General features: G+C 34.9%; 1 protein-coding gene across 1 annotated transcript in view; it reads left to right on the top strand.

Annotated features, from left to right (window-relative positions):
• TLK1 (tousled like kinase 1) overlaps positions 1-13,908 on the top strand; it is a 164,368-nt gene that overhangs the window by 81,860 nt on the left and 68,600 nt on the right. The window contains exon 4 of the mRNA XM_007183263.2: positions 11,055-11,130. Coding sequence (XP_007183325.1) covers positions 11,055-11,130 — 76 coding nt within the window. The remainder of the gene's footprint in view (positions 1-11,054; positions 11,131-13,908) is intronic.

The raw sequence follows: 13,908 nt of genomic DNA, 5'->3' as shown, positions 1-13,908 counted from the left end.
AGCTAGATTACAGCTCTATAAGTTTCATATCTCTGGGTATGAAAACAGAAGCCCAGAGAGGTTAATTTGCCCACAGATAGTAAGTTAATAGTCAAAGTTCTAATTTTAAAGTGTCGGTCTTATTTCAAAGTGATGTTCTCAACTATTGTTCTATACTCTTTCTGTATAACTAATGTAGTATCTAACTTATTAGTTAGATAAATGACCCTAGTTAGTCTGTAGAAAAAAGTGGTATTCTTTTTTGGAAATATTTAGATTTAAGATGATTTATAAAATTTGCCAATCCAAGATATGCCTGGACTGGCAGCACTTCACAGACCTTTTTTCTGGTAAATATGCTTTTAGACTTAAGTACATTCAGCACAAGTTGACATTACTGAGCAATTTGGTTTCAGTATCTTATACAGGTGTACCTTAGAGAGATTGCAGGTTTAGTTCCATACCACCATAACAAAGCAATATCGAAATAAAGTGAGTCACATGAATTTTTTGGTTTCACAGTGCATATGAACATTATGTTTACACTATACTGTAGTCTAAGTGTGCAGTAGCATTATATCTGAAAAAACAATGTACCTGATTTAATTTAAAAATATTATATTGCTTACCCCCCTTTCCCTTTAAAAACTGTCATGGCTGAGCAAGAAATCTTCAGAGTTACTCTTGGGACATGAGTCCACCTTCTTCCCAGATTGCCGGCTTTTCTGATTAAAACACCTTTCCTTTCTACTGGAAAAAATATATATATATTATATTGCTGAAAAAAATGTTAACCATCTTCTGAGCCTTCAGCAAGTTGTTATCTTTTTGCTGGTGGAGGGTCTTGCTTCATTGTTGACGGCTGCTGACTGATCAGGGTGGTGGTTGCTGAAGGTTAGGGAGGCTGTGGCCGTTTTAAAAATAAAACAACAGTGATGTCTGCACACTGACTCTTCCTTTCACCAACAACTTCTCTGTAGCAGCAACGCCGTTTGGTAGCATTTCCCCATGGTAGAACTTCCTTCAAAAGTGGAGTCAGTCCTCTCAGTCCCTGCTGCTGTTTTATAAACTAAGTGTATGTAATATTCTAAATCCTTTGTTGTCATTTCAACAATCTTCACAGCATCTTCACCAGGAGTAGATTCCATCTCAAGAAACCACTTTCTTTGCTCATCCATAAGAAGCAACTCATCCATTAAAGTTTTATCATGAGAGTGCCCCAATTCAGTCACATCTTCAGGCTCCACTTCTAATTTTAGTTTTCTTGCTATTTCCACCACACCTGCAGTTACTTCCTCCACTAAAGTCTTGAACCCCTCCAAGTCGTTGGAATTGACTTCTTCCGCATTCCTGTTAGTATTGCTCTTTTGACCTCTTCCCATGGATCACAGATATTCTTAATGGCATCTAAAATGGTGAATCCTTTCCAGGTTTTCAGTTTACTTTGCCCAAATCTATCAAAGGAATTACTATGGCTATAGCCTTAAGAAATGTATTTCTTAAATAATAAAACTTTTAAGTCAGAATTACTCCTTGACCTATGGGCTGTAGAATGGATGTTGTGTTATCAGGCATGAAAAAAACATTAATCTTGTACATCTCCATCAGAGCTCTTGGGTGACCAGGTGCATTGTCAATGACCAGTAATATTTTGAAAGGAATCTCTTTGTTTTCTGAGCAGTGGACTCAACAGTAGCCTTAAAATATTCAGTAAACTATGTTGTAAACAGATGTGCTGTCATCCAGGTTTTGTTGTCCATTTATAGAGCACAGGCAGAGTAGATTTAACATAATTCTTAAGGGCCCTAGGATTTTCAGAATGGTAAATGAACATTGGCTTCAACTTCAACTCACCAACTGCATAAGCCCCTAACAAGTGAGTCGACCTATCCTTTGAAGCATTGAAGCCAGGCATTGACTTCTCTAGCTGTGAAAGTCCTAGGTGCCATCTTCTTCCAAGAGAAGGTTGTTTTATCTACATTGAAAACCTGTTGTTTAGTGTAGCCACCTTCAATAATTATCTCAGCTAGATCTCCTGGATAACTCATTGCAGCTTCTACATCAGCACTTGCTGCTTCACCTTGTGCGTTCATGTTAAGGAGATGGCTTCTTTCCTTAAACCTCATGAACCAACCTCTGCTTCTTCATACTTTTCTTCTATGCTTCCTCACCTCTCTCAGCCTTCATAGAATTGCTCTGGATTAGTCTTTGGCTTAAGGGGATGTTGTGGCTGGTTTTATCTTCTATCCAGACCACTCAAACTTTCTCCACATCCCCAATAACGGTGTTTCGCTTTCTTATAATTTGTGTGTTCACTGTAGTAGTACTTTTAATTTCCTTCAAGAACATTTCCTTTGTATTCACAACTTGGCTAACTGTTTGGCCCAAGAGGCCTAGCTTTTGGCCTGTCTCAGCTTTCAGCATGCCTTCCTCACTAGGCTTAATCATTTCTAGCTTTTGATTGAAAGTGAGAGATGTGCAACTCTTCCTTTCACTTGAACACTTAGAGGCCATTGTAGAGTTTTAGTTGACCTAATTTCAATATTGTGATATCTCAGGGAATAGGGAGGCACGAGGAGAGGGCGAGAATGGCTGGTCAGTGGAGCAGTCAGAACACACACAACATTTATTAAGATCACTGTCATATGGTCACAGTTTGTGGCGCTGCAACACAATTACAGTAGTAACGTCAAAGATCATGGATCACAGATCACCATAATAAATATAATAACGAAGAAGTTTGAAATATTGCAAGAATCACTAAAATGTGATACAGAGAGAGGAAGTAAGCAAATGCTACTGGAAAAATGGTGCCAAAAGACTTGCTAGATCAAGGTTGCCACAGACCTTCAATTTGTAAAAGAATGCAGTATCTATGAAGCACTATAAAATGAGGTATGCTTGTACTATAGTAGAGTTTTAAAAATATTAGGTGTATTTTTATATCAGCAGAACATAGTGAGTATTTTACTAATTTTCTTTAAGATTAATTCTCATTTTCTAAAATAACTGAGTAACCATGACAGTGCACTGGACTTCTCCTATCCTAATGAATTTTCTGTTATATGTCACAATTTTGGTCTGCAGTTCTTAATGGAAGGTTATATATAGAATAACTTACTAATTTTAGGGATTCTCTAGAGTGGAATGTGCAGGAAATACATGCTATATTATTATATATTAGATTGGCTATATTGTTAATCCTGATGATATATCAGCATTAGTTTTGGAGCTTTTAAAAAATATGGATTCCTTTGGTCTCCCTCCAGAGATGTTTAAATTTGGAATGGGGATGCCAGCATGAGCTTTAAATAACAGCTTTGTGATTATGAAGTATAGTCAACATTGAGAATCAGTGCTAATAGATAAATGATAGAACAATTTCCTTTAAAAAATAAAATCAACCCCTTTTTTTCTGGTTATAATGCAGTATTGCTATAGAGAAAACTGTAACAATGAAATCCCACTTTTTTTTTAAAAAAAAAACCACGTCAGGTAAACATCTTAAAGGATTTTGGGGCATTCTCATACAGTTTTTTAAAAAAAAATAATACTTATTGATTAACAAATATTTGTTGAGTATGGTGTACTGCTATAAAGTGAATGGTGTTTTTTTTTAATTTATTTATTTTATTTATTTTATTTTTGGCTGAGTTGGGTCTTTGTTGCTGCGCGCGGGCTTTTCTCTTGTTGCGTGAGCAGGGGCTACTCTTCCTTGTGGTGTGCGGGCTTCTCACTGCGGTGGCTTCTCTTGTTGCGGAACACGGGCTCTAGGCACACGGGCTTCAGTAGTTGCAGCACGCGGGCTCTAGAGCGCAGGCTCAGTAGTTGTGGCGCACGGGCTTAGTTGCTCCGTGGCATGTGGGATCTTCCCGGACCAGGGCTCCAACCCGTGTCCCCTGTAGTGGCAGGCGGATTCTTAACCACTGCGCCACCAGGGAAGCCCCTCATACAGTTTTAGTGTGAGTAAAGATTTAATATCACCTTTGATAGTACAATTTGGAAATATCTTTAAATTTTTAAATGTGCATATCCTCTGGCACAGCATTTACACTTAAAAGTGTCTATTCCAAAGACATAATTGTATAAGGATCTAGGGATTCATGTTCAGCCAGTGTCTATAGGGATACTATACAGGATATGTTACTTCATCATGAGTGTCACAATGGGAGAAAAGCTGTGAAATCACGTTCTCAATTTTACTATTACAGGTACTCTTCAAAATGCCAACATTTCCAGACTAAGTTGTCTTGAAAATTTGCTTCTCCCCACCCTCCACAGCATTTGCTCTCTATGGCTGTTTTATTCTGATTGTATGATTTGAAAACTGCTTGTCAGATCATATGAACAGAGGAGGAAGTCCAGCTTTATTCTAATTTTATGGTTTATACTATTTAACAGATAAAGCCTTAAGTCAAAGGGAAAGCCAGAGAAGGGAAAATGCCAAGAAATAGTTATGCTATGTAAACGATAAGAAAATGGCAAACAAAACTGCGCTTTATCAATATCGAAGATTTAGTATGCTCCTTTTAAGCATATGTGAATGTAAATTAAAATGGGTCCAGGTAATAGGAACCTAAGAAGTACAACTGTGAGGATGGCAAGTAAGGTAGTTTTTAAAAATTGAAAACAAGATTAAGTATTATATTTCTTTTAGTTACTGATGTGGTTATGGATGCTGTATGTTTGTGGAGGGAGTAAAAATCCTTCAGGCTTTTAAAAATGTTGTGAGCTGGCACGCTTTTAGTTACCGGTAAGGCAGCGTGCATTTTAGTTGAGGGTTACCTAATTTCATCTCTTTGGCTCTCTACCATCTTTGATATTACGTATTATTAAATGATAAAGGCAATACAGGAGAAAATAGGCTACACTAAAAATTGCTGATATGTTGATTGGGTTTACTTTGAACAGCAAGGAAATGCTCTTATTTGGTGATAGGATCCCAAAATGTTGCGTACATGAACTTTTTATGCTTTTTATATTGAAATCAGCCAAATAATAGATCTTTTAGGTGTCAAAGATTCAAGCAAACATTTACAGATAATAGTTGGTATTAAAGTTTGACTCTTGGGCAGAGAAAGACTGAATTTCAGGTCATGCCAGCTCAAAATCATCCTGGAATTAGGATATACATATTTTATGATACGTTTTATCTAAATGTAAATTGGATACAAAGCAGCAAGGAAGTTTTCACTACAGAATTTCAGTTTTCTTACAGTGCATTATTCTAACCTAATTTTTATAGCAAAATGTTGGAAGAAATAGTATCTTGTATCTTTGATATTCTTGACTAGAACATCTACTTTACATTGATTATTTTTATAAGGCTCCAGATTTCCCTTTTTAGTTCAGTGCTGTTTTGTTATGTGCCATTAAAATAACAAAGATTTCTCCCACATTTTAAGTTTTGCCTAGAAATGTGAATAAAACATGGTTATTACCAGCTGCGGGCAAAAAGGTTTATGTGCCATTTGTTCAAAGTGTAGTGACCTTGAATTTGAGACCTGAAGAAACTATATGAATCATTGAAATAGCCAATGAATTGTGTTTTTCAAACCAGTCTTTAGCTAAATGAATCAATCAGAAAAAAATTCATTCTGACAAGTTTGAGGATTGAATATTTTGTTACAGATATTATTTAATATTAGAGTAACTTTTCTTTCTACTTTAAAGTATTTTCTCCTTTAACAGAAAGAAATTAAATATATCGGTGTCTGTTAACTGTAGTAATTTTGTTACAGGTGATGCTATCTCACTTTTCTTTTTGTTCTGTTCAGTTGGAGCTGATGGACTCTACCTAAGGTAGAGGTGAAGAATAAATTTTAATATCCACTCCTCTTTTGTTGATGTTATAATATCTTTTCACATACTGTTACAATTTTCTATAATGCATTTATGCCAGTAATTTAAAATATCTCTAGTTGGAGGCTTGTAGAGGTGGTTATCTGTTTTCCTGGAACAATCCATATTGCTTTCTCTCCCTCATTCTGTGACAGCATTAAGGTTCTTATTTCCTTATATTTGGTCTTATTTGCATTGATGAAAGGCAGATTTATTTTTATTGTAAGATAAACCAACAGGCCACATGATTAGATATGAAAACCTTGTTTAATAATCACGGACTTAAATTCCAAATGAAATTGGAACATTAGGTATATCACTATCACCTCTTGAGTCCTTTAGATTTGTCTTTGTTTTTTGAACTTCCTTCCAACTCTGGAAAATGCTATATAAATTCACAGTAATAGCTTGGAACATTTAAATATCAGAGTAATCATTCAGGTTTTGGTATGATTACAAACTAGCATTTATAAAGCTGAGTTGATTTAAAGAATACCAATTTCTTCTTCCATCATTTTCTCCTAACCACTGTTCCACTGTATGTCGGAATTCTTTAACTTTTTATAATACTGTAGGCTTTCCATCTTTACTTTAAAGCCAAGTCATATTATTTTGCCTTCCATAATAATCCTTCCCTATTGTGGTCAATTATAGTGCAATAATTGAGAAAAAATAGAGGAAAGAATGACAGCATTAGGAGCAGTAACAAGCTTGAAAATGTTGTATATAAAATGCTCAATATGTCCAAGTTTTACACTTTACAGAAATACAGTAGTGGCCTGGTTGATATCCCTTAGATTTTCTAGGAAATCGATTGGTCAGGATCAGTGGTTTTGCAAACATTTTTGAAGCCATCGAGCTCTTTCTTTGAAGAAATCTGATATAGAATCTCAATATTAAAATAAGACATGCTGTGTTCCCAGGGATAGGGTAGAGGTGGGACAGGATGTGTCTCTGGTGGCTAGAGCCTTAGCTCAGCCACCTGCTCCTTCCTTCCCTTTAGTAACTTTGGAGACACAACCTTCTGTCCTCTAAGGTGTCTCTGGAGTACAATTTGAAAGTCGCAGATAGTATTCTGAACTTCTTCTTCTCAGTGATGAGCCATTTTAGAGGTTAAATATTTGATGAGTTTCTGCCTACCCTAAATCCTCTAGCTTTTAAATCCCCAAATAAGTCCATACACAAAGGATGTCTTAGAAGAATTGGCAGCATTAGGCTTCATTGAGAGTTTTTGTTTTGTTTAATATAGGTGTTGCTCAGATTATTTAAATTCAAAACCAAAAAAACTGTTTAAAGTACATTTGTCTTAGGGTTAGTGATGTAATACTTAGGGCCTAGACTATAAGTTCTGTGGCTTATGGTTGAGATCAGAGTTGAAATATTGCTTATTTTGCAGACCCTACAAGTTATTTGTAAACTATTAGGGCAGAAGCTGCTAATTATTTAACAAGTGACACGTGATTGAAGTTTTGAAACATAAAAGTGCGCGGATTATTTGGAGTAATAGAAGGATAGCCATTTAGATAAGAATAGCTTACTGATATAGACTATACACTGTTCTAGATGCTATACTACTTATGTTTCTGGTATGTTTCTCATTTAATCCCCACAATCCTTTTATGCCATATTATCACCTTTAAAATTGATGAGAAAATTGAGTCTTGGGTTAAGTAGCATACTGAAAGTTATAGTAAATAGTGGACCCAGAGTTGGATTCTTAGTCTGTGTTTTTTCAGAGACTCATGGTACTTTCTTCTGAGGAAATTATGGTCCATTGGGGCTGACAGAACAGCCCTAAAATAATCTATGAGATGAGAATGAAGTCAAAGGTCAGCATGAGGTAGTCATACTAGAATGTGGGTGAAAAAAGATTCAAGTTCATAGGAAGGCAAAATGGTGTGTTTGTTAATGCCTACATTTACTTTATAGGCAAATTAGGTATATCTAGGTTTCCCTTTCTCATCTATTGCTTTGTTCAACTTTTCAGTTTTTTATTAGCTATTTCCAACTTCTTACTCACATTAGTGTTAGATGACAGTCTTAAAATTAATTTTAGTCCTGTCATCCTTTTTTTCCTTCATCCTCCTTTTTCTCTTCATCTTCCTTCCTCAAATTCTTCTCTGGTTTAAAAGAGGGAAGCCTGTTGCCTTTTTTTCTTCACTGTAATCATTATGCATTTGTGGGGTTTGTTAGTTTGTTCTAAACAAAATGACATTTCCCCCAAAAGACTCTCACTTCCCCATTCCAGAAAATTTTAAATTTAGGGAAATTTTGCCTTGGAGAAAAAGTTTTTACTAAGTTACCGTATATGTCTTAAAAAAATGAAAATAAAAAAGACCTTAAATATCTTGAAGTCTATATCCAGTATTTAATGAACATTATCCCAAATAAGTTTGAGAATTGCCACATATACTGTATCTTTGCATCCCATCCCCCTTTTGGAGATAGCCAGTGAATGCTAGTATTTTAATGGTTCTTAGAAGCTTTGTGGTAAATAAATCTAACTTTATTCACCCCCAGTTGAACCACCCTACGATACCTTCCATTTTAAAATGTAGCCTCTCAATCTATCCCTGATCCAGTGTTCTTGGAATATACTTTAGAAAATAGTATGGAACCATTTACAACATTATATATTCTTTAGTTTTCTAGATAGAAAATGTTGTTTCCAATATAGCTTTCAGAATTTTATTATTCTGTTTGGTTTTTTGTTTTGCTTATTCAAAGAAGCTAGTCAGGATTTAAGATGGAAATCCAAAAGGATTGTGTCATGCTTAAAAATTAGTATAACATTAAAACTGTTCTGAAAAACCATATTTCCTTGACCTTAAATTATATTTTTTACATAGATTAATTTGGGAAGGATATGAATAAATTATTATTTGGGAGTTCTCGTTTGTTTTATTTGTTTTTAATTTTTTAAAAAATTAATTTTTAAAATTTTTTTAAAAATTAATTTTTTTAATTTTTTAAAAATATGTTATTTATTTTTGGCTGCGTTGGGTCTTTGTTGCTGTGCATGGGCTTTCTCTAGTTGCAGCGAGTGGGGGCTACTCTTCATTGCGGTGCCCGGGCTTCTCATTTCGGTGGTCTTCTCTTGTTGTGGAGCACCGGCTCTAGGTGCACGGGCTTGGTAGTTGGCAGCATGTGGGCTCTAGGGCACGCGGGCTTCAGTAGTTGTGGCTTGTGAGCTCTTGAGCGCAGGCTCAGTAGTTGTGGTGTACGGGCTTAGTTGCTCCACAGCATGTGGGATCTTCCCGGACCAGGGATCGAACCCGTGTCCCCTGCATTGGCAGGCGGATTCCTAACCAGTGCGCCACCAGGGAGGTCCCCTCCTTTGTTTTAAGATAGATTATAGGGTTCTTTATAAAACTGTTAACTTAGAATTTTTAATTTGGTGATATTTTTATTCCAAGGAGAATAACAGATTGGTTACCACTTAAGTCTGAGTTTGGTAATTTTGAGTATGAAACTAAACTAATGAACTATTTACCTTAAATTGCTGGTATGTCAGTCTGTCTCCTGAGTATAGTTAGAGTGGATTTCTTTAAGATCTCTGGTTTATGATGTGAAAACATATAGGCAGTTTATTGGACATAATGAATTTTATTTATGAACTTAATGAAAATTTGAAGTATTTTTGTATGGTTGATTCAGTCAGTTACTTCTTGATGTAGGATATATAATCATGACACATAGAAGGGGGAAAAAGCATTTAGGCCTTGGAAATATACAGAATTGAATTTGATTTGAATCCTAGTTACCTTGAGTAAGTTATTTAATATTTGTTATTTATCATGCTAGGTATGGAGGTGGGAGGAGGAGGTGGGGAGAAAGTATAACTTCTGTCTTTAAAGAATTCAGAGGTTAGTAACATTCACTTAAACCTCTCTGAATCTGTTATCTTGTTGGCAGAATGTCAGTGAGAGAACTTAAAATTTCCCAGATAATACTTTGGGGAACCATAGATGCTCAGTATGAGTTAGGTTGTATATTGTCATTCATACTATTTAATCACAGAACTACTTACAAGAGACATCAAAATACGGATTAAGTCCCTTCCTTGTTGGAGGACTGTGTTGCCTTTAGAGATTTATTTTAAGCTGCCTTGATGTTTCATTCATTCAGATATGCTTTGTTCTGTCACCAGACATACTTGCCAAGCTTCTAGAATTTGAGGGCCCTGTGCCATTGCCTTGTGCACATTTGGTTTTAATTTTTCACTAAGCACAGCATTCTGTCAGACTGCACAAAAATTACTTGTTGTTTTAGCCTGATGGAAATACTTCCTATCAGTTAAAAGAGCAAACCTGTAATTTAAGAACAAGCCATCACGTAGGACAGGGCTCTGCAAACTATTTTTTTGTAAAGGGCCAGGTATTTAGGCTTTATGGGCCATGCAGTTTCTATTACAGCTACTCAACTCTGCTGCTGTAGTGTGAAAGGAACTACAGACAGTACATAAATGAATGAGTGTGACTGTGTTCCAATAGAACCAAATTTATGGACACTGAAATTTGAATTTCTTATAATTTTCATATCATGAAATATTCTTGTTTGGTTTTTATATTTTTCAAACATTTAAAAATGTAAAATTTATGCTTAGATTATGGGCCCTACGAAAACAGGTGGCCAGCCAGATTTGGCCATCTGGCTATAGTTTGCAGACACCTGATTTAGGATATAATCTATGAATTTGCTTTGATTGTTGTTGGATAATAATTTTTAGGCATTTAGGTGAATGGTTCTTTTTAGTAGGGATTGTATATATTAAGGTTTGTGTTCTGCTCTTTTTTTCTAGTCCAAGTTTATTTTACTTCTATAGAATATATATGAATAGTAGAAAACTAATGGGAAAAACATACGGTGTTTTGTTGTTATTTTGTGGGGTTTTTTTTTTTTTTTTTTTTTTTTGCCCTATCCAGTTAAGAATTTGAAGGGCATCTTTTAAAGGCTGATTACTCTCAGATTTCTCATCCACCTCAAGTCAAATTCTGTAAATGTAAATTTCAGGTAATGTGTACCAGGTCTCCTACACTTCAAATTTTAAAAATTTACACAATAGGAAATTTTATCTTTTAAATAAATTGTATGTAAGTAATTACATGTTTACATTGCATGAACGCTATTGAGCAAAATTTTTTACCTCGAAAATAAAAATGACATTTATAGTGATTGTAAAATTTTGTCCATTAAAACTATAATTTAAAGTTCTGTTAACTTGCTTTCTGTAGACACCAGAGAAGAAACAATCGGAATCATCCAGAGGAAGAAAGAGAAAAGCAGAAAATCAGAATGAAAGTAGTCAGGGTAAGCGAAGCAAAATCTTCCTTCAGAGCCGAAGAGGCATTTACAATTAATTATTCTGGTTTTTAATCAATTAATAATTTTTTTAAAAAGTAGTGTGTTTTTGTGATTTCTATAGATACCATGTAATTTCTGCATTAATAATAGTTTAAGAATGTACTTTGTGTAAGAAATAATAATTTTATGAAATTGGAATCTTTTTGTACCACAGGTAGTTTGTTTATGGTTACTGTTTTTAGGCTTTTGACATTTCCCTTACTTTTTTAATTTGAGAATTAGAAAGAAAAGTGTCATGTCCAAACCTGACAAGCATTGCCTTTATCACCTTTCTTTTTTCTCTCTTTATATGAATTATGGTATTGAAATGGCTTCTCGTTTTTGAATAAGAACTTTATATCTCACTTTGAGACAAGTACCCAAACTTACTCATCTCTTTTATTAAAAAAAAAAAAAAGACTATATAAAAATGATTGAAGTACTTCATTAAAGCGCCATCTTTTTCTTTCCATACCTGTTCTTCATCCTTTCTTTCATACTTACATTTTGTATTATGAACTGTAAGAAAATTACTTTCATTAGACTACACGACTTCTTATAATGGACAAGATAGTATTGTCATTTAATTTGGCTTCTCAAAATTAAATACAATAAATTGGGCTCTTAAATCATATGTAATAATGATTTTACACATATATTACATGTTTTGGAGCCACAAAATCTAGAGCCATGAACCCATGGCTTACTAGTATTTACATGTGGCACTGGCATCAAGAAATATATTTGCAGCAGCTATCTTTGTGGAAGGAGGGAGTTGAGTCACTCTAGCACCTTTCTCTAAGTTTGTGGTACTTTGTATTTCAATCTGCCCTGAGGTCCTTTTTGATCTTAGTGTAGTTTCCCCAAGTTGTGGTTAATGGGCTTGGATTTATTTAGTTATATTAGTTATGATAGATTTAACTTCAGATTTTAAAACTCACTTTTAAAAGCAGGTCCCAAAATAGCCTGGGACTTCTGGGTTGGTTGATCCAACCTGTGTCTTTAAGAAGCCACATCTTTTTCTTTGTGGTCTGCCATCCACAGAATTGTCTGCTTTTTTCTCTTATGGTTTTAGGACTGTGGCCAGTTTTAATTGCATTTCCTCATTTCATCTTCCACACTTGTATTTGCTTTAGAGAGAGGCTGGTTTTCTGTGTGTTTTTCTTTTTTCCCTGTTTCTTTGATGTAGGCTTCTTTAAGTCCATAGCGAAACTTTCCTGTCATCTTCTTGGCCAGAATAGGGTCATGTGTCTATTCGAAAACCAGTTATGTCCAAGAGAGGTATTATTGCCCTTAAAATCAGGCCCATCTCGGGACTTCCCTGGGGGCGCAGTTGTTAAGACTCCATGCTCGCAATGCAGGGGGCCCGGGTTCGATCCCTGGTCAAGGAACTAAGTCCCACACTCATGCTGCAACAAGAGTTTTCATGCCACAACTAAGGAGTCCGCCTGCTGCAACTAAGACCCGGCGCAACCAAATAAATAAATAAATAAATATTTTTAAAAAATCAGGCCCATCTCTGAAAATGAAAATGGGGTAAAGTTCCATTTAGAAGTACAGGTTGTGTGGAGAAGGCATGATACCTGAACAAAATTGCATTTCTAATCCGAAGGAAGGAAGGGGAACTAGGAACGGAGGCCAGATAGGAGTCAGCCTCCCCTGAAGTTACTTACATGTGCTTTGTAGGGGAGGGAATGTTAACAGAATAAAATTTGGATTCAGTTAGGGAAAAAAAATTGGGGAAATAGTTTCTGGGTAGGCAACCAAAAAAATGTCTCTGTCTTCATTTAAAAAATAGCACCTCTTCAGAATCTGCAGGAAAGTTGTTACAGGCAGAAGGGAAGTTCTTTGGTATAGAACTTTTATAGTGCTCCCTGACCTCTGAATAAATCTGTACAAAACTCGTGTTCAAAATTTCTAGGTAGTATTTATAGTCCTGATTACTTAGTAGTTTTAAAAATAATTTCCCCCTACCTTGTTCCAAGAAGGAATTTGAGGTTGTTGAACTTTTAAATGTATTGTTTGTTCATCTCAGTAATGCCTGGCACATAGTAACCACTCAAGAAATATTTGTTGAATAAAGTAAGTGAATGAATATATATAAGTCAGTATTGAATTGATAAATGTATATGTTTATATTATCCAAAGCTTTTGACTCCATGCTATCATTAGTTTTTCTTTTGTAGCTTGCAGAAATTATTCAGTATAATTCCAGTGAAGGATGGATGCCTCCCATCCAAAACGCCATATTTCTTAGCAACTTCTTACTTCAATATTTATAAAACTAATGAAAAGTCCATTTTGTTTCTTTGTTATTTGTTGTTTTTTTTTTTTTTTTGAAAAGTCCATTTTAGAGCAAAATTTTAATTAAAGAACTGTGATCTGTAATAATTTGGATCACTATCAATATGGTCATATAAGGACAGTATTTAAAATCTAGTTTATTTTTTAAAAAATCCTATTAATTTGGAAATACTTTTTAGAAAATCAAAACATTTTACAAAATAGCATTCATATTAAAGCATGTTATTGTCAGTTTGTTATGGTTTGTGTTGACCAAGCTTTTTTATTCATTATTTACAGGTATGAATTGGTTTGTCAATTATACAGCTGCCACTTGTCTTTTTCTTATCAATTGACATGTTTTTATGAAATTATTAGCCATTAAGTAATCTGAATAGCGTAGTTTTAAAAGCAGAGATCTTTTAATATGATTTATTTATTTGATTCTCCCATAATCAGGAC

Source organism: Balaenoptera acutorostrata, chromosome 8, assembly GCF_949987535.1.
Source record: "Balaenoptera acutorostrata chromosome 8, mBalAcu1.1, whole genome shotgun sequence".
Classification (NCBI taxonomy): domain Eukaryota; kingdom Metazoa; phylum Chordata; class Mammalia; order Artiodactyla; family Balaenopteridae; genus Balaenoptera; species Balaenoptera acutorostrata.
This window is presented reverse-complemented; position numbering and strand designations above follow the sequence as displayed.